The 25,977-nt window shown below is 47.0% G+C and overlaps 1 protein-coding gene across 5 annotated transcripts in view; it reads right to left on the reverse strand.

The window, feature by feature from the left end:
• Positions 1-25,977, reverse strand: part of FDX2 (ferredoxin 2) — a 503,503-nt gene that overhangs the window by 153,481 nt on the left and 324,045 nt on the right. For all 5 annotated transcript variants that reach the window (XM_069626907.1, XM_069626909.1, XM_069626908.1 and 2 more), the window contains one exon: positions 19,015-19,102. In XM_069626907.1, the coding sequence (XP_069483008.1) occupies positions 19,015-19,102 (88 nt within the window). The remainder of the gene's footprint in view (positions 1-19,014; positions 19,103-25,977) is intronic.

Raw genomic sequence — 25,977 nt, forward strand, 5'->3', positions numbered from 1 at the left:
TGTTGGCGCACGTGTGGCGCAGTTTTAGTCAGTAAAGAAAAGGCAACCATGTGCATAGGACACCCATGCACATTCGCACAACGTTTTGCGCCCAAAAAGCGTGCAGCGGACAGCCATCCCAAAGGAGAACAGTGGCGACGTCACCATGCTACCGCACCCACTCTGGCCGTGAGCCCTTATTTCAGGGACAGGAGCCAGACCCTCGAACAGTGGGAAAGTGCAGGGTTGCGCAAACTATGGAGTGTTTTTTGGAAATGACACGCTTACAGACACACCACAATGTGCCATTGCATATGTATGTAGGCTTTGGAACAATGTAGGCCTGCTTTCCGGGTGAGAGTTGTCCACAGCAACCCAACAAAAGGGCACACCCCAGAGGTGCTGAGCAATCAGTTTGCAGATTTGCTGAACAAAGTAGCAGGCCACATAGGTTTGCCCTTTAAGTAATGCTGCACCAAATCCGATGTGCTACAGTGCGTCTGCAACTAATAGCAACCATGTTAGTCCGGCTGAGTACGGACAGTAATGGACAAAATTATGAACAGACCTTGCTGTGCCACACGCAACCGCAGCTGCGACAATCCCCATTGTCCCAATTGCATGGGTAGCTAGCAGCAAAGGAGAGTAAGCGCACGTGCGTTTCACCAAGGACGGCGAGGGCCGTGTCCCAATGAAGCAGAAACATTCCTTCTTCCATTTCCAGTTTCTTCTTTGCAGCACACCGTCATTGCGTACTGTTAAAAAGTTCTACACGTTTCTACCAATAACATTGAAGAGCTCTCCATGTAACAGTATCAGTTCTGTACAACACTCCTCTACGTACACAGCCTGTCCAGAAACGTTATTGTGTAATCCCTGTGGCTCCACAGTCCCATTTCCATCCCTGCCATCCTGAAAATCCCCAGATGTATCTTTCATTCTGCGGGCGAGCACAACGTGCAACCAGGGTAGGGGAAGTTTGTTATAAGGGGCGGCTCTTAAAAGAGCTTATTTTTGTTTTTTTTTTTATAGATGCTTCTCGAGGAACACCTTTTCATTTTTTATTTGATTTTGTGTTTTCTTGTGCAGACAATGTAACAGTAAACTCTTCACTTCATCTTGTAGATGGGCAAACAAAACAGCATTACCAATGTGCGATAAAGAAATGCCATCTGGTTGGAAACATTCTGCATTTCCACAACTAATGAGGTCACTGTTGCAGAAGAACATCCCAGCAGCAGACAAAAAAGTATTCATGCTTCTGTTAATGAGACACCTTCATGTGTCTGGCTCGGAACAACATCCATGAGCAGTGGCCCACACTCTTTGTGGTGTTATCGATGAGAACAGCACCTTGGAAGTGGGGAAAAGCCTGTTCACTAGCTTTAGCAACCTACTTAGTCGACGGAACAAGCTTAAACAAGACATGTAAACCATTTGCATACCGCCGTAATGGATGACTATAACATCGCCTCTACCGAAAGTTGCCAGGTCTTTGCAAAGTGCATTCATGTCGGCAAAACTGTGCTCATAAGCAACGTTCCACAATGAAACCACTCCTTCCAACCCGAAATTGCTATCAAAGTTTCTTTCTAGGGCATACAAATCGGTTTCGCCATGTCACTCAGCCTCACTACACAGAGTATAATGTACATCAGTTTGAACGCCCCTTCCTGTGAAGCACACCCACAGTACCTGATTGGATAATCCCGAAAGTCCCATGTGCATCGGACAGCAACGTAAAAAGCGCAGATTGTGGCACATGCAGCGCCCAAAGTACTGCGAGGGCCTCACCCTAGTAAAGCAGGAGCAGTCCTCCTTCCTTTTCCACTACCTTTTGTCCAGCATCACCTAATTGGGTACGAGTAAATGGGCAAACACGATTCCATCAATGCCATCCAAGACGTTACCATCTAACACTATCTGTGCTGCACAAAACTTCATAGGTACCGTTATAAAATCAGCCTGTTAGTGTACTGTCACTTGCCAGCACGTCCACTACAAATTTCAGCAATAGATTGTTAAATTTTTTGCATCTACATTCTTCCACTTCTACACTCACTACCACAAATGTAAGGTACCAAAACTTTTTCTGCACTATGCTTAAACTGTGTTTAAGTGCCTCTGCGCACAGTATCTGCCACTGAGCGGCCATTACGTTCATAAAAGTATACTGTTTTTTCCTTATCCCCTACAATGAAGTGGCTGTTAGGCAAAGTTTGTATGCAGTACCCTTTGGGACCACTATACACAACTAGGACTACAGGTGTAAAACCAACCTTTGGTATGTCTGTACTACACAGTTTTGGTAGCGGAGCTGAGCAGCCAGGCTCATCTCAAGAGAGGAATGTGAGCAGTAATGATGTTACACAGAGGTCTACAATCACAAGTGTTCAAATAAACTCTTACACTCAAGGTTTCTTTTATAAATACTTATTAATTTATCTGACAGTTATAAAACATTCATAAGAAAGAGGCAATATAATCACACACAAATATACTTCAATACTATTTCAGAATACTTTTCAAGAGCAGTAAAAGGCAAAGATTATTAGAACATGAAAGGTTACAATTATTCTTAGACAGTGCAAATACTTTGAGTTCACCAGAAGAGTCGAATCAATTCAATAGGTTAGGCGAAAGTCAATGGGCTAAAGTCTTGGATAGTATAAAGCAGTTCTGGTAAATAAACGGTAAAGTCTCTGCACAAGTTTTTGGAAGTAGTTTATAAAAAGAAGAATCATATGTTGGGTCACAAGCTGATTAGGACTGCGAGTTGCAAAAGTTTCAAGCACGTTCACCGCGAGAGGTAAGTACTTTCAGTTTCATTTCACAGTACCTTGCAATGAAGAAAAAGATGCAGCTGAAGACTTCTGTTCCTGGCAGTTCCTGCAGATCTCGCTGTTCCTGTGCCTCAGTCGTGGGGACAAGAGGGAGCACGTCAGGGGACTCCTGCACATCACTGGGACTGTTGAAAAGCTAGCACTTGGCAAACTTCAATTTTGGTGGCTGTGAGTAAAGCACACATACTGGTGTCCCTCTCCCTGGTTCTACGGTTTCCGAGATGGGTGTCCAGATGGCTTACTTGTGAGTTAATTGGTCCCACCAACTCAAAAGGAGAAGTCGCTCTTGCAGGGGCTCCTCTGTCGATGTGAACTTGGCGATTCGGACCCGCAGCAGGGTTTCACCGGGCAAACCAACAGTCCAGGAGTTGCAGCAGTCGTACTCTTCAAGCTTTTCTTCGGTTCCTTCGTTCCAGTGGTCGACTACCTTCCAAGCCAAGATACTCGCCTTTTATTCAGTTCTCTCCCATTCATTCCAGCCTAGCTGTCACTCACCCAGCAGTGTGGCTGTCCTTGACGGACAGTCAGCCAGCCAATCATCACAGAGGGCATTTGGGTCTCCTAGGAGACTAAGCACAGGGAGTTTCAGGCACCTGCCTCACTTCCTGCCCACCCCAGAAACTCGGGCGCCAGAGACGGTCTTCAGTCCTGAAGCCCGCCAAAGGTGAAAGAACAAAGAGACTAAACCTGGTTTGGCGTGCAGAGCAAAACTCTAGAATGACCTTTCCAGAAAGAAATGGCGAAATAAAGAAGACCGGAACCTGTTTTTACAAAGGGGGCTCAAACGCCATCTTGAAAAACATGGCTCCCACGATTTAACGCTACCGGCGCTCGTGGACGGGAAAAATCATGGTAGTTTGTTGTAATAGCACTGCCACCAGCCATTCTGAGAGGAAAGGGTAGCATCTGACTGTTACATGAGTATCTAGACACAGGGGATACCAAGTAACCCCTCCAGCACTCTATAGGAAGATAGGTTGTGCTGGGTCTAGGAATTTAAAAGACTAGTAAAGTCCATTTCACTTTACTTACTCTGGGAAACAATAGTTTATCCCAGAGAAGATATTTAAACCTTGGGAAAGCCTGAAAAGGTTTCCCTGTGCCACTGCACTGAGGGTGCTGTGTGACACAAATGAAAAGATGATGCCTATGGAGTTGGTTAGACTCCATAACCAAAGAAAACAAACAAACCAATTAGAACTAAAAGTACAAAGTCCCAAAGTTCAGCAAAAGAGCTGGGGGTCTCTAAGATAGAGAGGATATGTGCTTGCAACATTCCCATTGCCCCATATCATACAGTGTAATATCGACACAGGAACTTCTCGCTTTCCTTCCGACAATGCTACAAAATGTTTTCCCCACTAACCAACCTCCTACGTAAATCATAAAAAATTTGGCATCAATAGCAGCATTGAATGTAGCATACCAAGGGAAAGCAACTTTCCAAAATATTCTGTGCACAGCTGTACTTCTGTGTAAGCTGCACTATTACAGCAGGCTCTTTTTAAATCTGCCCGTTCTACTCTCCGCCCTCTGCAACGCATCCACAAGAGGAGGGCACGACTTGGGATGGTATCTCTCCTGCACTGAAATGTCGCCAATAGTTCCCAGTGGCTGTGAGGAGTAAAGTGAGAAGAGACTGCATTATGCAGAAGGCCTTCTGGCCCCTGGGACCACAATACCTTCAAATCTAACTCCCTATATATCTGGGTGTGCTCTTCCCTCATCCGTCTCCAACTCGCTTAGGGTCACGCACTTCTGCAAAAAAAACAGTTGTTGGTAGATGTGATTTTTTTCACCTGAGACCTCCCTCTGCAACAGACTCCCTTGCCTCTTGAGGGGAATCATCGCCGGTTCCGGAAGTACCTCAAAGTCTTCCTCTTTGCGTCTGCTGTTTCTGCTCATCTCCCCGGCTAACTGTATGATGTAAACTTAATCTGCACTACTTAACTGACGACTCTGATGTTGGACCCATGTCACCTCCCCTACTAGGTGAACCCCTACACTGGCTTTATAGCAACCCCCGCACTTGAAGACTGTTTCCTGTATGCCTAACAGTGCATTCACCACCTCGTGTGTACACTCATTCGTGCACTTGGCAAACTGGCCCGTATTTTTACTTATTTTCTTGTGTTCTTCTTCCCATGTACTGTACCTTCCCCTCCGTCCCCCAATGCACTTGGGCGATCCAAGTCACACCTGTCCCATTATGTTCTTTGTCTCCATCTGCCGTCTGTTTGCCCTCCTTGGCCTCGTTGTGCTTTGCTAGACACGTGTGTAGGCACATTACGAATGCCGTAGCATACAATCGTATATCATATCATACACACAATGCATGCACAACAGTAGGATGCTTGCCACTCACCGTGTACACTCCAACGTTTTTTTTGTTTTCCGCACTAACCCACTTACTGCACACACTTCAAAAAATATTGGGCACACGCAGCACACCTTGCATGTACTAACTGCAAAGAAATATATAAAGTTGATGCATACACCCAGGGTGCCTGCTACTTACATTGCTCACTTCCACCATAGCCTTCTGCACTTCTTTGTGCAAATAGATCTTCTGGCACACTGTTTGAGTAAACACCTGACCCCACCAACCTTATAAACAGTGTCTTTCGCTCCACAGTTTCCTTTCGATGGCTCCCATTCAGAAAATGGCTGGATGTGGCACGTGGAAGCGTGAAAGTACAGCGTAAACCGCTGAGGTTTCGTGGTAGGAAGGGAGGTTGGGGGTGGGGGATAAATGTAAAACAGGATAAGGAGTTGGGTCTGTAGTACTGTCTCAGAAAAGAAAGGTTTTTGGGGTTTTTTTGTCCTGTTTTTGTTACATACATGCTTGCTTACACATTTTTTATTTTTTTATGTCTTTCGATGCGTCTCTGTTCCCATCTCCTCCTCACATTTGTATGGACTGAATGTCAACACTTCTCTTACAATTCTACAGGATTGCATTTAATGCTGCGTGCAGAGTGGCAAACGAAACAGCATTGCCAATGGAGGTCAAGCAAAATCCATTTCCTTGGACCCACTGCAAATTTGGCTCCTTAATGCTGTCAGAGTCGGTGCTGAACATCCTAGCACTGCACATAAATGCACACATGCTTCTGTTTATATAACACCTCCCGACCTTTAGCTGTGGGCAAATTACACCCTAATGTGCAACACGTGCAGTTACCTACACCATGTGCTCGTGAACTCATAGCACCTCACTTTGGTTGTTCCACCAAGTGTAAAATGCTGTCTGCACCCATTATTCAAAGGTCACCATCCGCGGAGAGAAAAAGATGCAACTCTACATGGCTGCAGTATGGTGTGCTGGCGGTCTTCAAAAGATAGGCTCTTGGGTGCATAACCAACGGCCTACAGCCCTTGGCCCTGTACCCAATACTGTAGGTCTTACCTACACCCAGCACAACATAATAGCCTCATGAAAGGGAACATTTCCCACATACCACAATCCACAAACGTAACATCTGATGAGTGGTGCAAAGTGCAACTCGTGGCAACCGCAAATAGCGGCATGTGGCTCCGTAATGTCCAAGGTGGTGGCATAATGGGTATCATATGGTACCAGACGCATAACAGGTCACTGTGCTGTTCAATCACTTCTACAAGGTCCTGCACAACCATTTTTTCAACGTCACCACCATCGGAGACATGCATACTTAAAGGTGCGTGTCTGTGTTACGGTGCTATGGAGCAGGCCTAGCGTCTTCAATCACTGGCCTACGGGCTTTTTCCATACACCAAGCAGTGTAGCCCTTGGCCACACCCAGCTGAACATAAGAGTTATGCAGGTGAACAATTGGCCAGGTACATGCAGGTCATCCCTAGCCACTTCTAAGCATCCTCTACTTCATAACTTCTCCCACAGGACACACTGGAGAAATCGTCGCTCCATCAGGTCCAGGCATATACTACACAGTGTAAGAATTGTAACCAATCCCCACAACCATAAAAGCAACATTTTAGTACACGCAACACACCATACTGCAGTGTACGTCGCAAGTTTCATGTGTTCTCCATTGTTCTCCCCTTCTGCCATTGCTCTACTATCACTGACCGCTGGGCCTCAGCACACACTGCACACCCTAGTACAACCTATGTTTTACTTCTCATGTCATATGTAATGCAGGCCCCAACTGCAAAAGCGCCTGCCAACTTACACCCTGACCACATCTTTACATACATGGCTCAGTAATATTGCGTTGCTTGTGCAGAACTGTATGTGAGAGCCTGTGTACACTGTCCATATTGCAACTTTCTAATGCTGATGACTTCCTTTCATAGGGCAATGGGGTAAAACACTTCCTCAAGCAAGGGTCTTATAAGTGCCTACCTAGAGAAAACGCACATGGTGACATGTTGCACCCTATTGTGCAACAGGGGCAATTCTGTACACCATATGGTAATGTACGCATAGCAGCTCACTTCTTCTGTTCCACCAAGTGCACAATGTCCTCCGCAACCATGTGTACTTTTCACCAACTCCAAAAGCATGCACATTAATAACTGCATCATTTTATTGTGGAGGTTATGATGAAGGCCTAGGCTGTTGGGTGCATGGCCTATGGCCTACTACCTTCGGCCATGGACCCAACAGTCTAGGCCTAGTCCACACACACCACAAAACAGAGCATGCAGGCGACCAGCTACGCATGTGCCATGAATCACAAAGGCAACATATGCACCAACACTTCAACCCAACTGCCACACCATAAAGCAGGGACACAAAAACACATGTTCCACCTACTGTAATGCACAAACATCTCGCTGTGCTTGGCACCGCTACCTATTTCAAATCACAAAGCATTATAAGCATGCCAACCCAACAAGACAATCTTCACAACATTGAGCCTGCTCCCACCACTCTATTAAGTGCATAGAACCAATGGTGCGTACTGCACTGCAACACTTACTAATCTGTGCAACGGACACTAGGCAAGCACATAGAACAAACATTTGCACCAGGATCTCTCCAATATGTACATTATTCCGTTAATACACCCATTGGACACAATGCACGACTGGTCACTGCACCATCTCCACCCATACACCGACAACTGTACGTTGTTCTACAAATCGCCACACACATGCAACAACCATTGTGTGCACTGCAGCCAAATCATGCACAATAAGCAACAATGCGGCACCTACTTGCAACCAGTGGACATAAGGAACAAGTTACTTACCTGTTGTTCTCCAGCATGGGTCTGGCATGGATTCACATGTTCATGAATATTCCCCGTCGTCAGCCTGGGAATCCTCGGTAAAGAAAAAATCAGTTTCACTTTAGTTTCTGAACTGTCTTTCTCCTAATAACCAATCACTGGTCTCTGGGTCATACTGCCCCCAGCCAATTACTGCCCTCTACCTAAGCCCCTCCTCTGGCAGCCAGCTTAAGATTTGGTAGCATGTAAAGTGGCAGTAGGACCAAGTGAAGAGCCACAGAGGGGTAGGCAGGAGGGTTTGCATGTGAATCCATGTCAGACCAATGCTGGAGAACAACAGTTACAGGTAAGTAACTTGTTCCTTCTCCAGCATGGGGTCTGGCATGGATTCACATGCTCATGAATATAAGAAAACATAGCAGTACACACATGCACAACCACGGGAGGTGCCAAGGCTCAACATTTTTTTAAAACATTTTCTTTTAATTAAAATGCTTTGTTTGATTTAAGAAACTTTTCATTTATATTTATATACATTTTTACACAGGTTTAGAAAATATCTTCTTATTGTTAATCTAAGCTTCTTTCATGATCTCATTCCAAAATTTAATCACCGTAAATATAAGACGTTGGTTTTTTAATTCAAGAAGTTCTGCCCATCTTTCCTCTGTTGTCGACTGTTTGCCAGAAATGTTTAAAAAGTCTCTGTATAGTTCTCTTTTTGGTTTCAGCGCTGAACAAACCATAATCAAATGAAATAGAGTTTCCACATTGTCTTGATCTGTACAGAATCGACAAACCGAGGACCTGATGTTTGTTTCGTCTATCAAAGATAGATAGTCTCGGGTGGCCAGTATATTTAATTGGAAACATAGAAATAGATCACGAATGTAGCAACACGGAAACTGTGACAAGTATGGTGGTAATTAATTCAGTGCTCTTACTTCAGTTTCTGCATGTAGATGTGGTTTATATTTTTTCTGTTCTTTTACAGTTCTTATCCAATCATTCATTTGAACTTTCCTTTTTGCATACTGCGGTCTATAAACCAGCATCTCTTCCGTGAACTCTTCTCTTTTAATTTTCAATTTAATCTCAGTAGACCATTTCAAGAGAGCTGATGTCTGAAACGTTTCTTTCTTTTGCTTTAAGATTTCCAACGCTGGTATTTTTTCCTCTGAAAGTATTTTTCTTAGCAGATCCATTTGTTTCCACAGTACTATGGATTGGACCGATTGTAAAGCTAATTCATATCGTATTCGATGGTAAGGAAATGCTTTAGGCAATGCAAGGGTTTTCCTCCAAAATATTGCTTCGTAGTAGGGCCATCTCATTAGTCGTTGGTTAATGAGTGACTCACTGGCATATGTCAAGATTGGAATCACTTTTTGTTTATAGAGCAATATTGTGGCTTTTGCTGAATATGTCCCATATGTTAGGTGAAAAAAGCATCCTTCTTTTTCCAGAGATCTCGCTTTCTCTTCAATATGTTGTTTCCATTCTGCTTTGTTCGCTGACGGATTGATTAGAGCCCCTAGATATTTTATTGTTTTGGTTGACAAAACCACTTTGTTTTCTAGTTGAATCTTCATATTATTTTGGACCTTATTTTTTTTGAGTGGTATGTTTCATTGTTCTCGTTTTATTGATGTTAATTTGAAGATTATTCTCTGTCATGTAGACATGAGCTTTGATCACTGTTTGTTGAAGGCCTTTCATAGTTTTGTCTAGGATAATAATGTCGTCAGCATAAATTAATGTTTGAATGGCTTTGTTGTTGAGTTTCGGCGGATTGGCCATATAATTTTGAATTTTATCACCAAAGTCATAGGTAAAGAGATTGTAAAGGCCTGCGGCTAAGGGACACCCTTGTTTTAACCCATTACCAGCAGGAATGGATTCAGTCACTCTTCCGTCCTTCGTAAATCGGACGCGTATCGATGTGTTCGAATATAACTGTTTAATTGGATTTAGAATGCTTAAAGGGCATCCCCAAGATCTTAGCTTCATCCAAAGTAATGGTCTGTTGACTGAGTTGAAAGCAGTCTTTAGATCTATAAAGATTGCATATACGTGGTATGATTTAGCCATTGCTTCATGTTTTATCATATTCAGCAACAAAAGGTTGACGTTCGTGCCTATTCTATTTACAAAGCTTGTTTGTCTTTTAGCTTTTTTGTCGTGGTCCATTGCCAATGCATTCAATTTTGTTTTGGAGGTAACCAGCAAATAATTTTCTCAATGGATCTAATAAGGCTATCGGTCTGTAATATGCTGGATTTTTTCGATCTCCTGCCTTATATATAGGAATCAGAACAGCTGTTGTCCACGTATGAGGAATCTTTTTCATCTTTTGTATTAATCTCAAGAGGAAAACAAAACATTTTGCCCAGTCACCTGGCGCTGCTTTTAGGTCACTGTTTGCTAAGCCATCAGGGCCTAGGGCTCGCGAAGAGTTAAGAGACTTGATAGTAGTAATAATCGCATCTATGTCCCAATTTAGATCCAATGGCTCATCTTTTTCCATCTCATTAGTATCTGGTTGTACAGTCTTTTGGTATAAGGTAGAAAGTTATTCACCCTTCTATCTGCTTCTACTTCTTGAATCATATTCTGTGATGTGGCGGATCCATTCAATAAGGACCATAGCTGCCGCTTATTTTTTTGATTTAGTGCTTTCAAAATTGCTTCTGCGTCATTCTGTTTTATGGAGGCTTTAATTGCTTTCATTGCATTGGAGTACTTGTGTTCTTCCTTTTTTATTTCAAATTCAAAATGTATTTCCCCTCTTTTGTTTTTTTAAAGCTTGAATTTCCATGTTAAAATAATAGGAATGGATTTGTTTCTGTCTCCGATTTGCTCCCACTTGTTGATATTTTTCTAAGATCCATCCATAATTCAATTTCTGTTTATCTTCTATTGGCGCATCTTCGAAGGTTGAGACTATTTCCGATATTTGATGTTGTTTTATTCTGAGTCTATTCAGCCCGTTATTCAGTTCAAGTTCAGGTAGAGTTATTCGTTGCTCATTTATCAATCTGTATCCAATGGTGATCACTGTCCGGCTGAATCGAGTTGCCAGTCGACGTTATTACTTCTCGAATCCCTTCGGATATATACAAATAGTCGATAGTTGAGTTGGACTTTTCTCTTGACCACGTCGGAAGAGGTTTACCTTTACTATTTACCGGTTGTTCACTCAGCGAAATGTTTCGCAGATTTACTTCTTTAGTTCATTTTTTTGCTCTACTTGACATCTCGCTAGGGGCTAAGTCGTCACCTTCTTTATTAAAGAGATGGAAATTGACGTCTCCTGCTATAATGAATTCAATTCCAGTGTTGGAAAGCGCCAGATTGTCAATTTCTTCACAAATTGAATCTATGAACCTTGTCCCTGACATTGCGTTTGGGTTCCAATATATGTTAAAGATGGCTATAAGATCACCGGCCTTTGTGTTAAGCGCTTCAGTGTTATCCTCTGTTGACATTCTAATAGGTACGTATTGTGCCCATGGGTTTATGTTCTTGCTTACAATTATTCTCCACGCCGGCAGTAATTTTATTAATATCAACATTCCAGAAGCTGGTCTTCCCTCTTTTGAGGGTATTGGTGGGTTCATTAAGATACTGTACCCATCGCATCCTACCTATTCTCTCAGCCAAGTTTCTTGGAGGCAGATGATATCCAGCTCATCCAAGATTAAAGACTGTTTTTCAAGTAGATTTTTATATCCTCTCGTATTCCAAGAGCCTAAAGATGTTTTAGTCTTTTGGAAATCATTAGCATTTCGTTGTTATAGGTAAGTTTTCGTTCCACTTTGATCAACCGTCAAGTTTATTTTCTGCTGTGGGGTCTCACAATAATCACGCCATAAAGTTTGGGTATTTGTTTGGACTTGTGCCTGTGACTTTGTTCTTGAATCATTTGTATTTAATGCAGCTCTTCTCACTTTGTTATGTTCCATATCATTGTTCAATGTCTGTTGCCTGAATAATGCAATATTCTTTTCTTTTTTGTCAGCCATCATTCTTGAAACAAAGATTTCTTCTATTTCAAAACCCAGTGTTGAAAGCTGATGTCTGGTCGCTAAGACACATTGCATTGTGTCTTGTTTATAAAAGTCAATATGTGCTTCTTCCATATAACGTTTATTGGGAAGCAATACAACTTCCAGGTCATCAGAATTGATTTTTGCCAGTTGAGGAATAGCTTTGAATAATCGTAATATATTAGATCTGTTCATTATTACCGACTCTTCTGTGTTTGATGTATTCAGAAATACTGCTATTCTGTGGGCATAAGAAGGCTTCAACGGGTTTTGGAAAATTGGTCTGATTAGTAGAGAACTACAGTGGTCCGTAGGGTTTTTGTTGTCATTTTCTTCAGCTTGCATATCTGCTGCTGACCAGGATTCATCGTTGGAGACAGTTGAATATTCAAACGAGAAGTTAATTGAATCATCTTTGTCATGTTCGCTTTGAGATTGCTCCCTCACCGAATCTTGGCATTCGTCAACGATGATAAAAGTGGCATCTTGTGAGTTTAATGAGATTGAGTTACACTCATTTACATCATCGGCAGTTGATAGATCTATCATTGGTATCAAATCTATCGGATCGGAGAGCGTTTCTTGGTTGATTGCCTATAACAGCGCATCCAATGGATCCTTCAATGGTTGCTTGTCCACAATAGCAACCTTTTTATGTGGACTTTGCATTTTTATTTTTTGAGTCTGTTGTGCACATTTATTTTTTTGATTCCCAAGTTGATGATGATTTTTTTTTTGCCCCTTCCGGTAACATTTTCTGAACTGACTGCATTTTCCTGAGGAAAGCACGAGAACCGTTTTGAGGATTTTTTATAAGTTTCTTGTTTTTCGGTTTATTTGTTAGTTCTTGAGCTACTATCCCACGTTTTGAAAGATCAAAGATGTCAAACTGTGTGCATGAAGGTGGTTCAGCATTACCCTGCAATGTTGATATTGTCAAGATACCTGGTACAGCCAAGGATGACTGAATTTCATATTGTGTGCTTTGATCTGATTTCATAACATCTGCCTTATTTGAGATCTGAGTTTGTGTTTGATTTGTTATGTATTGCTTTTGGTCTGTCGTGATTGTTTTTTTGCTTTGTCATCAATCAGTTTTTTGGTAATTGCTGAGACAGTTTCCAAAAGATTCTGTTTATCTACACGATCCACTCTTGCTAGTTCCGCTAATCGCATTTGCCACATCCTCGATGTTTCAGCTTCATGTTTTAGGTGTTCCTGGATGGTGTTTATAAAGGTTTCCAGGTAAGTTTGTTTAGTCATTATCATCGCTAGCAACGTCGCTTGATCTTCAGTGGAATCAACCATATATTCTTGAATCTTTAGAAATGGGATCATTGCAGTAGATAATACTGCCACTAGTGTGTTTTGTAGGTCAAGCATTGTCGTGGGCAGTCTTTGTTGGGTTTCCACATAGTCATTTTGATTTTCAATTTCTATGCTCGAGGAAAAGGAATCCTTATTTTCTGTTTTAAGTTTGGGTTGCAGCTTATTCGGGGGAGTTATACTTTCATTCATCGGAGAGCAAGATCTTGTTTGTACAATTGGTGTAGATGTCTCAATATTTCTTAGTGGTTTCGGCGAAAAACCTCCACTGAATACATCGTTCCTTTTTTCCTGGGAATTCATTATGGCGTCTATCTCAGTGATATCAAGAGATAGACGAGCAATTCTGACTGCTACATGTTTGTTGTGATCATTATTACGTGAAGCATTTGGTAAATATGTTGACTGCCAGTGTAGTTTTGCTGCTTTTGCTCGATCTTGTAAGGATGGCGTAGAGCAACTGTCATCTTCTATTGTTTTTTGGGGTAGTTTAGCCGTAGCTTGAACTGGCAGTAATATAGCATCAAATGGAATTATGTGGTCCACTGCCTGATTGTCTTGCGTGTTGTTAGATATTTCCATTTGTTTTGGTGGGGTGGAACATCCTTTGCAGTGATAATTTAATAAAATTTGGAGTGTTATTTTCACTTGTGTTGATCACTTCTCTTAACTGTTTTGAAATTATGGTATCTTGTTTCGATACAAGACAATCCCGAGGCGATAGTACAATAGCTTCTACATTTTTAGATATGACTTCTAGGTTTGGTATTTCTTTATAACCTTAATTTTTTGTTGGTTCAATGAGGTCAATATCTATTGCAGGGACTTCTCCGGGTGTCATGGTAATGATAGGGATTTTGCTCATTTGGGCTGTGGATTCCTCCAACTTCCCTTGCAGCCTAGTTCTAGGCTTAGATGGTTCCATAGATTGCATTATAGTCAGTGCCTGCAAACAAGTTTTTGGTATATCTGATTTGCGAGAATCACCTTCAACTTAAAAAATCAAGCACTTACCGCCGAAATCAGCCGCAAACAGCAGACAACAGCGCGCCCTTGCCCTTATCTCCACGCGGGCTTCACGCCGCAAGGGAGGCGCTGCTGTGATTATATGGTAGTCTCAGGTGGTGTGTCCAACGAGGTCCACGTGACTCTGGTCACGTGACAATGTCCGAGGCTCTGATCGAATACTCGCTCACTTCAACTGCTGTCAGCTGACAGTCTTACGCGAATCGGAGCGGGTGATGGAATCCAGGCACAGAGTCTCAGGGTAAGAAAAATGAAAGGAAAAAGCAATTTCCCAGCCGCAGCAGCAGACAACAGCGCGCTCTTATCTCCACGCGGGCTTCACATTAAGCATTTCATCAACTCAACATTAAGCATCTCTTAGCTCCTCACCAGGCCCACCTTCAGGCAAACAGGTTGCACAGCACTGCCTGGCCGACTCTGGACTCCTCCCTGGAATCCCAGTCGACGCAGTAGAATCTCGTGAAGGTGTGCGTCGACCTCCATGTAGTAGCCCTACAGATGTCCAGCAGGGGTACACCAGATACGAACGCCGTGGTAGCAGGGATCGCTCTGGTCGAATGGGCTCTCGGACGGCCGGGCAACGGTTGGTTTGCCAACCGGTGACAGTGTATGATGCAGCCGGAAAGCCATCTGGGCCCCGAGGTTGCATCCACTGGGGTAGCGTCCACAGGTTTCGCCAGGGCCACCACGACTCCCTCTATAGAGGACTTAACCGGGTGAATCAAGGCCTTCACGACCTTGGAAGCGCTTGAGGCCTTCACCTTGGGGGGGGCGTCGCCGCCTCGCTCCCTCTCGGCTGTCTCCGTCGGGATCGACCAGGACTTCTCCCGAAGCTTACCCGGGTTCTCCGACTTCCTTTTCCCTGAGCCAGAGTGTTGGCTCGTGGTTGATGTCGTCGGTGAAAGTGTGCCTTGCTTGGCAGCCGAGGAGCCTGACCGTTTGGCGCTCCCGGTGCCCGCAGACTCGCGGTGCTTTGCCTTTTGTTGGGCCCCCGTCGCCGGAGCACCCTCAAAGGACTTAGAAGACTGCTCGGATCGCTTCTTCTCACCTGCTGCTTGGCTCTTCCCCTCCAGCCAGTTGGTGAGGCGGATGCGCCGATCCTTCATGATCCGCTCCGACATGTTCTTGCGAAACGCACAGTCCTTCTCCACGTGCGTTTTATCTTCGTGAAGTCAGTATAGGCATCTAGAATGCTCGTTCTCCTTGAAGACATTCTGCAATCCGCATCCAGGGCAGCTCCTGAACAGCTTGGATCCGGGCGTCGTGCTCCCTCTGTCCTGGGCCATGTCCAGACGGGATAGGCCTCAATGATCTTCTGGAATCCTCCAAGAAGCGGAACTCGGCGAGAACTTCGCCCTTGAGGGGCATAGAAAATTCCAAAACGGGTCCCCGTTGATCGGAAGAAGAACCGGTGGAGCTTGAGGCTCGATTGACCGAAAAATTTGATTAAACTCTTAGAAAAAACAAAAACAAAAAAAAAACCATCGCAAAACGCAGTAAAAGCTCAAGAGCTGTAGCACAAGGACTCCCAACACTTGAACGTGTGGTAAAAATCTAAAGATGGCTGCCAGAGGAGGGGCTTAGGTAGAGGGCAGTCATTGGCTGGGGGCAGTATGACCCAGAGGCCAGTGATTGGTTATTAGGAGAAAGACAGTTCAGAAACTAAACAAACTGATTTTTGCTTTACCGAGGATTCCCAGCCTGACGACAGGGAATATTCATGAGCATGTGAATCTATGCCAGACCCCATGCTGGAGAATTATTTGTGCTAGGGCTGCAGCAATGCATCCAAGGGGCTATGGACTTAACTCACACAGCACACCATAGTACAGGTTATGTTTAAATCCTTATGTGTCATGGAATGCACTCCCCTTCTACAAATATGCCTGCCACCACTCATGACAGAAAGACATTGCCGATGTAGGTCGCATGCCATAACGCAGGCTGCATACACTAATCACACAAGATCGTTGCCTGTTGAGGTATCTGCGCATTGGCAGAGCATGCACGGATATCGCTGGCAGACCTCTGTCTTCTTGCATAATGATATATATCACGTAAAGCTCTTCTCACTCCCGCACCCTTTCCATTCCTTCTTCCCACCACCAGATGCCATACACTATGTTTTTCAGATCCTTTTGGCACTGCATTGTCCTCCGATACAACACACTGTCGTCATGGAACACTTTTCACACATCCCGTCACCGCACACTGTAGTTCATAAGTTTTGAACACGCTGCGAACATGGAAATGGGACGCAAAAGCGGAGCCAGATAGGACTAATTTTAATACGCACACTGCTACGTACAAGAAGCCTAGCCAAGCACACAAAACTTAGTGCCTTGCCACACACGCTGCAACACTATCTCCTCCGATACACCAAGGCACCGTTTACCGAAACCTTTGACGCACAGCACGCTTCTCTCCAGCCAATCAGCAGCTGCATCCACTGTTCACCGACAGCACGCCATACCGCAGGCCAATGAGACTTTGCTCCGTGGAGCGAACAGGGAAATGGGTCCTCGGAGCGGACCCAGATATCACTTATTTATTTGGTATGTACATTTCAGTATTTTGCAAAAAATGTACTGGTCAGATTACCACAAAACACACACAAGCATGCTTTCTGACCCAAGCCCCCGCCGCAAATTTCCCTATTCAGTCTATGGAAAAAAAAGAAATGTTGGGCATCCCCTATAACTTTTCTCCCCCTGCACGAAAACTCACCCAACATGGCGAAGGAATTCAGAGCCAGCCATATACTTTCTTTGCAAAGTTTCGTGAGGATTCCTCCAGGGGGAGCGAAGTTATAAGCCGGCCAAAAAGTGCTCTTCCAATGGGTTCAGCAACTACACGGCCGCTACCGCGGGCAGTGTAAAATATATATAGTTAGAACTGGTTTTGGCCAGGCATTCCAAAAGACAAAAGTACAACAAAGTAGTTCTCACTCACTTCCTGCCTTCTCAGACACACTGGAGCCTGGGCATTCATCTAAATGATAAAGTAAAAGCCCAGGAGAACTGACAAACACAAAATGGCGAAAAGAGAAGACAGCAGCCATTCTGAAGAAATTGTCACCCATAGGTGCTGTACTGCAGCTGAGAAATCAGCCTGCTAGTGCCCTGTACAAAAGGTAATAAAAAGTAATCACTGCACCCAGCCATTTAAGTCAGTGTAACAAAAAGTTATATAAGAAGTGGGACAGGGAGTTACAATTTAACCCCCCAGCACTCCATATTGGGTGGTGTGTGCTGGACCCATAAAAGAGAAGATAATAGTTCTCTCACTATTCTTGGGAAATGTAGGTCTCACAGGAAAATGTATTTAAACATTAACAGAACATAAAGAAAAGTACATGTGACTTCTCAGTGGCACTTCACAAAAGGTGCCGTGTCTCACTATGCAACAAGCAAGGAGTTTTAAAAGTAATGGATTGATCAACTGTTCATAGATTGGCAGAGTGCTGCCATATAAGTTTGACAGCAGAGGTGGTACAAGAGGGTTTTAGGTGGTGCACCTGGTCAAGTTACGAGACAGAGTTGGTCTAGTTTAGGAAGGAAAACATTCCCCGTTTGGAGGGTTTTAGAAAACCATGCGTGTTGTGTATTATTTTCAATGTATTGTTTTAATAAATGTTATTTTAATTCTGGGAAATTACTAACCTCACTTAAATATAGATTCTTTTTTGTATATATAATACATTTATATTTGTTCACCCTTTTATTTTCTTTAAAATATACTACAATTAACTTGATTGTAATAATGAAACTAATAATAATAAACTTTAACCAGGTTACAACTAAACATGTTTTGCATTCCATTTTAGAGAAAATATTTGGTTTCCTTGCATGCAAAGTGTAAAGATTTGTTCTTAATCGACTAAGGTTACTATGAGTAGGTCACTAATAAGCATTCGGCCATTCGTTTTTGGGGAGGGAGGGGAATTATCTACGTTAAATTTTACTTGCTGCTGAGATTTTATTACTGGTTTGAGGGCTTCCAACCTGGGTGATTTATTTTCTTTTTCTTCCCTCATATCCAGCCTGCTCTCGCATTCTCGCAAAGCACACAGTTTCGCTATCATCCATTTAAACAGGTGCTACTCGAACTCTTCGTTTAAAAGATTTCAGGGCAGCTTTGTGGCTTTACACTTTTTGCCAGAGTATGGGAATAAATGTACCTTTAAAGATATCTTTTATGATTTCAATGTTCCCTTTCAGTCACTTGTATAGCCTCTGCATCCTGGTGACATCCATCATCCTGTCGGTTATTTCTCAGAATTTCGGAATAATGGAGAAGCTCCTCGCCATACAGAGGAAGTCAATACTTTTATGTGAGCACCTTGAACGCACATCGTTTATATGGTTATTCATCTTGTGCGGACCAGGGAGTCTGTGCATTTTAACGGCATTAATCTGAGGCACACATTTCGTAGTATTCCCAGAATGTGAACCTGGGCTGGGTTCCATGCAATATACTCCATTTTTAATTGGGTATACTCTACCGTCTCCAGACTAACATTTTATAGGTCCTGAAGCTCTACAATAAAAGGTCTTCATGCATACGCCAAGCGTTTACTACTAGAAGTAGATAATAGCTATATTAGGTTACCTTTCATCAGGATCCGGTAGCTTATCCCGGTGATCTGCACTTACATACACGTGACACGTTGAACAGGCAAGCGAAGCTTCACAGGCTCCTGAAAGAGAGATATCAGGTTTGATTATGGTTATCCAAGTACCACAAATTAATCATGAAGGCATTAACCTAATCCAATATGTGAACCATCTCATACACCAGAACTAAAGTAAGATTTTGAATTTCCAACCAATAAAGTAGTCCACAAGACAATGTCAAACAAGCCTAAGGAACAAGTTACTTACCTGTAACTGTTGTTCTCCAGCATGGGTCTGGCATGGATTCACATGCTCATGAATATTCCCCGTCGTCAGGCTGGGAATCGTCGGTAAAGAAAAAACCAGTATCAGTTTCGTTTCTGATCTGTCTTTCGTAGTAATAACCAATCACTGGTCTCTGCGTCATACTGACCACAGCCAAGGACTGCCCTCTACCTAAGCACCGCCTCTGGCAGCCATCTTCAGATTTGGAAGCACGTGAAGTGGCAGTATGACCAAGTGAAGAGCCGCAGAGGGGTAGGCGGGAGGGTTCGCATGTGAATCCATGCCAGACCCATGCTGGAGAACAACAGTTACAGGTAAGTAACTTGTTCCTTCTCCAGCATGGGGTCTGGCATGGATTCACATGCTCATGAATAAAGAATACATAGCAGTACACACATGCACAACCACGGGAGGTGGCAAAGGCTCAACATTAAGCAGTACAACAAACTCAACATTAAGCATCTTACCTCCTCACCAGGCTCACCTCAGGCGAACAGGTTGCGCAGCACTGCTTGGCCGACCCTGGACTCCTCCCTGGAATCCCGATCGACGCAGTAGAATTTCGTGAAGGTGTGCGTCGACCTCCACGTAGCAGCCCTGCATATGTCCAGCAGGGGCACACCAGAAAGGAACGCCGTGGTAGCTGCGATCGCTCTGGTGGAATGGGCTCTCGGACGGCCAGGCAGCGGTCGGTTTGCCAACCGATGACAGTACATGATACAGCCGGAGAGCCATCTGGAAATGGAAGCCTTCGACAGAGCCTTCCCCTGATTGACAGGTCCAAAGTTCACAAAGAGTTGTGACGTCTTCCGAAAACACTTCGTGCGGTCCACGTAGAACTTCAGCGCTCTAGCCACATCCAGCGTGTGCAAAGTCCTCTCAGCCGGCGACGAAGGCGACGGGAAGAACACAGGCAACACCAAGGGTTCGTTGAGATGGAAGTCCGACGGTACCTTGGGCATGAAGGAGGGGTGCGTCGTGAGCACCACCCTCGTGTCGTGAAAAGTCAAGTACGGGGCCTTGCAGGAAAGGGCCTGGATCTCTCCCACCCGTCGTGCGGAGGTGATGGCCACAAGAAACGCTGTTTTCCACGACAGAAACTTCAACGGGGCCGAGTGCAGAGGCTCGAACGGAGGTCCCATGAGCTTGGTCAGCACCACGTTGAGCTCCCACGCCGGGGCCGGAGCCTTCACCGGCGGGAACGATCCGAACAGTCCCTTCATGAACTCTTTCACCAGACGATGAGACCACAAGGACATCTGGCCCGTGGTTCTGGTGTATCGGGAGATCGCAGCAAGATGAATCTTGATGGATGCGTGGGCCAGTCCAGCTTTGGCCAGCGTCAGCAGGTACGGCAGTACCTGGGGAGCCGTAATCCGTAGAGGGTTAATCTTCTGTGCGTGGCACCAGACAGAGAACCTCTTCCATTTGTGTCCGTAGCATTTAAGAGTGGAGGACGCCCTGGCCTTTGCAAGAACCTCTCTGCAGTCGGCCGGTATGTCGTATCCTCCAAGCTCTAGCGCTGCAGGAGCCAGGCCTGCAAGTTCAGCGATTTCGGGTCGTGGTGGAGGATGGCGCCTCCTTCCCTGGAGAGTAGATCCGCGTCCACCGGCAGCTTGATTGGCGGGGACGCTGACAAGTCCAGAAGGTCCGGGAACCATATCTGCCTCGGCCACGCAGGTGCGACGAGGATCATCCTGCACCGTGACCTCTTGAGCTGGTTGACGAGCCGGATTAGCAGTGGCAAAGGAGGGAACGCGTAGAGGAACAGGCCCTCCCAGGGGAACGAGAAAGCATCGCCCATGCTCCTCGCCTGGGGAAACCTGCTGGCGAACCTCCGGCACTTGGAGTTCGTCGCCGTCGCGAACAGGTCGATCTGGGGTGTGCCCCACCGTCGGAAGAGGCGATCCACTAGATCCTGCCGTAGTTCCCACTCGTGGCACGAGCGCAGCTCCCTGCTGAGTGAGTCGGCGATGGTGTTTTTTATCCCTGCCAGATGAAACGGCACCAGAAACATCCTTTGGGCGACGGCCCAATGCCACAGGTCCTGCGCCTCCTTGGACAGTGCTGGGGACCTGGTTCCGCCCTGATTCCTAATGTAAAACATGGTGGTGGTGTCGTCGGTGAAGATCCTCACCACCTTGCCTTTGAGGGACGGAAGGAAGGACCCGAGGGCCCAGAACACTGCACGGAGCTCCAGGACGTTGATATGGAGGGACTTCTCCGTCGGGAGCCAAAGGCCTCTCGCGTGCAGATTTTCGGTGTGCGCTCCCCACCCTTCCAGGGAGGCATCCGTGGTCACTGTCTCCTGGTGGTCTGGGGTCTGGAAGTCCATGCCCGCCGTCAGATGCGCGCGGTTGCCCCACCACCGGACCGCTCGGCGGAAACTCTCGTTGAGTGTGATCCTCTCCTTGAAGCCGCCCGTCGTTTGGATCCAGCGCGCGTCCAGGAACTCCTGCAACGGGCGCATCCGGAGCCTGCACATGGGAATGAGGTAGATGCAAGAAGACATCATTCCTAGGAGGGACTTGATGGACCTCACCTTGGCCGCGTCGGAAACCAACATCCGCTGTCCCTTGCCCAGGATGGACCTGGTCCTTTCCTCCGACGGGGAGGCCAGAAGGGACACTGTCGAGCTTCGCTCCCAGAAACAGTGCGTTTTGAGCGGGTACCAGGTGGGACTTGGCGTAGTTCACGGAGAATCCCAGGTCTGTGAGAAGTTGGACGGTCCTTGCCGTGTGCTCCACGGCGAGCTCCCTCGTCTTGGCTCGGATGAGCCAGTCGTCCAGGTAGGGGTAGACGTGGATCCCCTCGCGGCGCAGCTGCGCCGCCACCGGTGCAAGGCACTTGGTGAATACCCTGGGTGCCGACCGTAGTCCGAAGGGGAGGGCTTTGAACTGGTAGTGACGCCCTTGGACCACAAACCTGAGGAATTTTCGGTGCCCCTTTAGGATGGGAATATGGAAGTAGGCATCCTCCAAATCCAACGACAACAGGAAGTCTCCTTCCTCCAGCTGACCCAGGACGTGCTGGAGGGTGACCATCCGGAACTTCTGCGCCTTGATGAACTTGTTCAGACGTCGCAGGTCTAGGATGGGGCGCCATCCTCCCGTCTTCTTCACGAGGAAGTATCTCGAGTAAACTCCGGAGCCCCGAAGCCTCTTTGGGACGAGTTCGATGGCGCCCTTCCTGAGCATCGCCTTTACCTCCAGGAGAAGCTGAGGGACGTGAAGCTCTTTCCTGGCCATGGGGGGGACGCGCGGGCACCTTCTTTGAAACTCGAGCGCGTGGCCCCGGGCTAAGGTGTCCAGCACCCAGCGGTCGGTGGAGATGGACTCCCACACGCTGACGAAGCTCGCCAGCCGGCCTCCCACCGGGGTGCTTCGGCGGGGGCCCGACCCCACGGCCGGTTCAATCCTGTTTCGACGAGGCTTTGCCGCCTTGACCTCCTTGGCGACGACGGCGGGGTCCGCCAGACTTGCCTCGTCCTCTGTAGGCCTCCTGAGACGATTAGCGGGCCGCTTGACGGTAGGTGGAGAAACCGCCGCCGGAACCTTTGGAGCCGCCCTTGCCTCCGCTGCTCCGAAAGGGCGTCCGTCGTTGCTGCAGAACCCCAAGGGCCCGGGCCGTCTCAGTGTCCGCTTTAATGGCCTGAAGGGAATCGTCCACTGTTTTCCCAAACAGGTTGTTCCCATCGAACGGCATGTCCAGGACTCTGGTCTGTACGTCTTGACGGAAGTCCGTAGCCTTGAGCCATCCACGCCGCCTAAGGCACACGCCGTTGCCCAACTGGCGAAACCCAGTGTCGGCGATGTCCGTCGCAATAGTGATGGCGTGGTCCGACGCCACCTCACCTTCCTGTAGGATCTCCAGGGCATCCGCCCTCTTGTCGTCCGGTAGGAAGTCCAGCAGGGGAGCCAGTTTGTACCATAGCTCCCTGTCGTAGCGGGCCACGATAGCCAAGGCGTTGGCCGCTTTAATCGTCGTCGCTGCAGACGAGATGACCCTGCGTCCCATAGCGTCCAATTTCTTTCCCTCGCCGTCCGGTGGGGAAGTCGATGTGGAGGCCGCACCCCCCCCCCCGCTTTCTTCCTGGCCGCCGCGGAGACGACAGAGTCCGGGGTAGGCTGCGCCCGGAGGCACAGGGGGGCCGCGTCCGGGACCCGGTACTTCTACTCGTACCAGTCTCTTCTAGCTGGCGTCGTGGAAGGGTTCTTGAGGAGGGCGAGGCCCTCATCCCAAATGTCGTCCAGTAGAGGCACCGCGAGGACAGTCTTCCTCTTGGCCTTGCGCCGTTGATAAAGGAATCCTTCCTTTTTCTTCTCCTCAGGGCAGAGTTGGGAAAGCTCGGATGCGCTGGCGATCATGGAGTGGAACGATCCAATCTCGTCGGGCGGAGAAGCCCTGGTGGGAGGTGACGACGGTAGATCCTCGTCGTATACCTCATCGTCCGTACCCGTCGCTGCCGTGTCAGTCCCCGTATCATCCCCTCGGGTGGACGGGGAGGAGGGCTGGATGGGGCGCGACGGCTGAAAAGGAGGTGGAGGGTGAATCCTTCTTTTCTTGGGCGGGGGAACACCAGAAGGTCCCGGTTCAGGATCCCCCGACGGGAGAGGTTCTTCCGTCGGCAACGGTAGTCTCGTCCTTATCTCTGAACATAAGGACTGTATAGACAACAAAATGGCAGCCGAGTTGTCTTGCGGCGCTGGCAAAGGGGAATCCGACGGGCGATCAGGGGCCCCGTCGGCACCCTCGACGATGTCGTCGTCACCTGCGTCGGGATCCATCCCGACGGGCCGGTCTTCTTCCACGCCAAGGCCGTGGCTTAAGACCTCAATCAGCTCTTCCTCTGAGGTTGAGGCCGAATCTACGACGACGCCCTGCCCCCCCTTTTTCTTCCCCGCCGGGGATTTCACGGGGGTCCTATCGATGGGCACAAAAGAGGACTCCCTCCGAGGTGGCAGGGAGACTCTGAGCCCCGAGGTCGCCACCACTGGTGTAGCCTCCACAGGCTGAGCCAGGGCCGCCGCGACAGTATCGATAGAGGGCTTGGCCGGATGGATTAAGGCCTTCACCACCTTAGGTGCGCTCACCGCCTTATCCTTGAGGGGGGGGGGACACTGCCTCGCTCTCCCTCCTATGGGGCCTACGAGCTCGACCGGGGCCTCTCCAGGAGCTTCGCCGGGTGCTCGCCCTTCCTCTTACCCGACCCAGAGCGTTGGCTCGTGGCTGAAGGTGCCGGGAAGGGTGCGCCCTGCCTGGTGCCCATAGAGCCCGACCGTTCGGCGCTCCCGGTGCCAGCGGACTCGCGGTGCTTGGCCTTGTGTTGGACCCCCGTCGCCGGGGCGTCCTCAAAGGTCTTAGAAGACCGCTCGGATCTCTTCCTCTTCTTCTCGCCTGACGGGCTCTTCCCTTCCAGCCAGTTGGCGAGACGTTGATGGCGGTCCTTCATGGTCCGCTCCGACATATTGCCGCAAAACGCGCAGTCCTTCTCCACGTGCGTCTTGTTCTGCAGCTGGCATCCAGGGCAGATCCTGAACAGCTTTCCGGGCGTCGAGCTTCCCTTCTCCTGGGCCATGTCCGGGCCTGAGAAGCTTCTGGAGTCCTCCAAAAGCGTAGCTCGACGAAATCTTCACCCTTGAGGGGCGCAGACGAATCCGACACGGGTCCCCGTTGATCGGATGGAGAGTCGGTGGAGCTTGAGGCTCTTTTGACCGAAAAAACAACGTTTTTGAGAAAAAACGTGAAAAAAATAGCACTAACGCTCGAGAGCAATAGCACGAGGATCCCAACACATGAACGTGCGGTAAAAATCTGAAGATGGCTGCCAGAGGCGGTGCTTAGGTAGAGGGCAGTCATTGGCTGTGGTCAGTATGACGCAGAGACCAGTGATTGGTTATTACTACGAAAGACAGATCAGAAACGAAACTGATACTGTTTTTTTCTTTACCGAGGATTCCCAGCCGGACGACGGGGAATATTCATGAGCATGTGAATCCATGCCAGACCCCATGCTGGAGAGTAACGTTTTTACAGGTGATCAAATAAAAACTGCAGGAGGCGAACAGATCAAACAACGTGCATTCATGAGCATCTACATTTATTATCATCATTATTATTATTATTATGGTACTTCTTAAGCGTGGACCTAGCAACAGAGTGCTTACTACTACTACAATAAAAACAGTTCCACCATGGAGCAGTCAACTACCATTGTTCCCTCCCTCAAACATAACCAGTGCTTCATTTATGATCTGTTATTTGACTTTTGTATAGCGCCTACTGCCATCAGTATGGCTTCAAAACTGGTGGATGAAGGCACTAGTTCCTGTCATTTTTTTTCGCCCTTCCCTTTGGCTGTGGGCACCGTAAAGGTAGATCTAAAATGGCCAATGTACAAACATGGGCTCACCATGAGTCCAACCCATGCATCCTCTATTGTCGTTTAGACTGGTTTAGCGTGGTTTGCTGCCCCAGACAGGACCAGTGCATACCCTTTGTTTTTTTTTATTTTGATTTTGCACAGGACAGACCAATTGGCTGGTTGCCAAAACCTTGGTGCGTCTACATGGTGTGCGACTGGAAAGCTGGCTTAGGTCAGCCCGTGAGTGAAGGGGAATTTTTAAGGGAGCACTGGCAATTCCTCAGATTCTTACCTGAATGGATGGAGATT

The sequence above is a fragment of the Ambystoma mexicanum genome, chromosome 6p (assembly GCF_040938575.1).
Source record: "Ambystoma mexicanum isolate Mex_15411 chromosome 6p, UKY_AmexF1_1, whole genome shotgun sequence".
NCBI classification, from domain to species: domain Eukaryota; kingdom Metazoa; phylum Chordata; class Amphibia; order Caudata; family Ambystomatidae; genus Ambystoma; species Ambystoma mexicanum.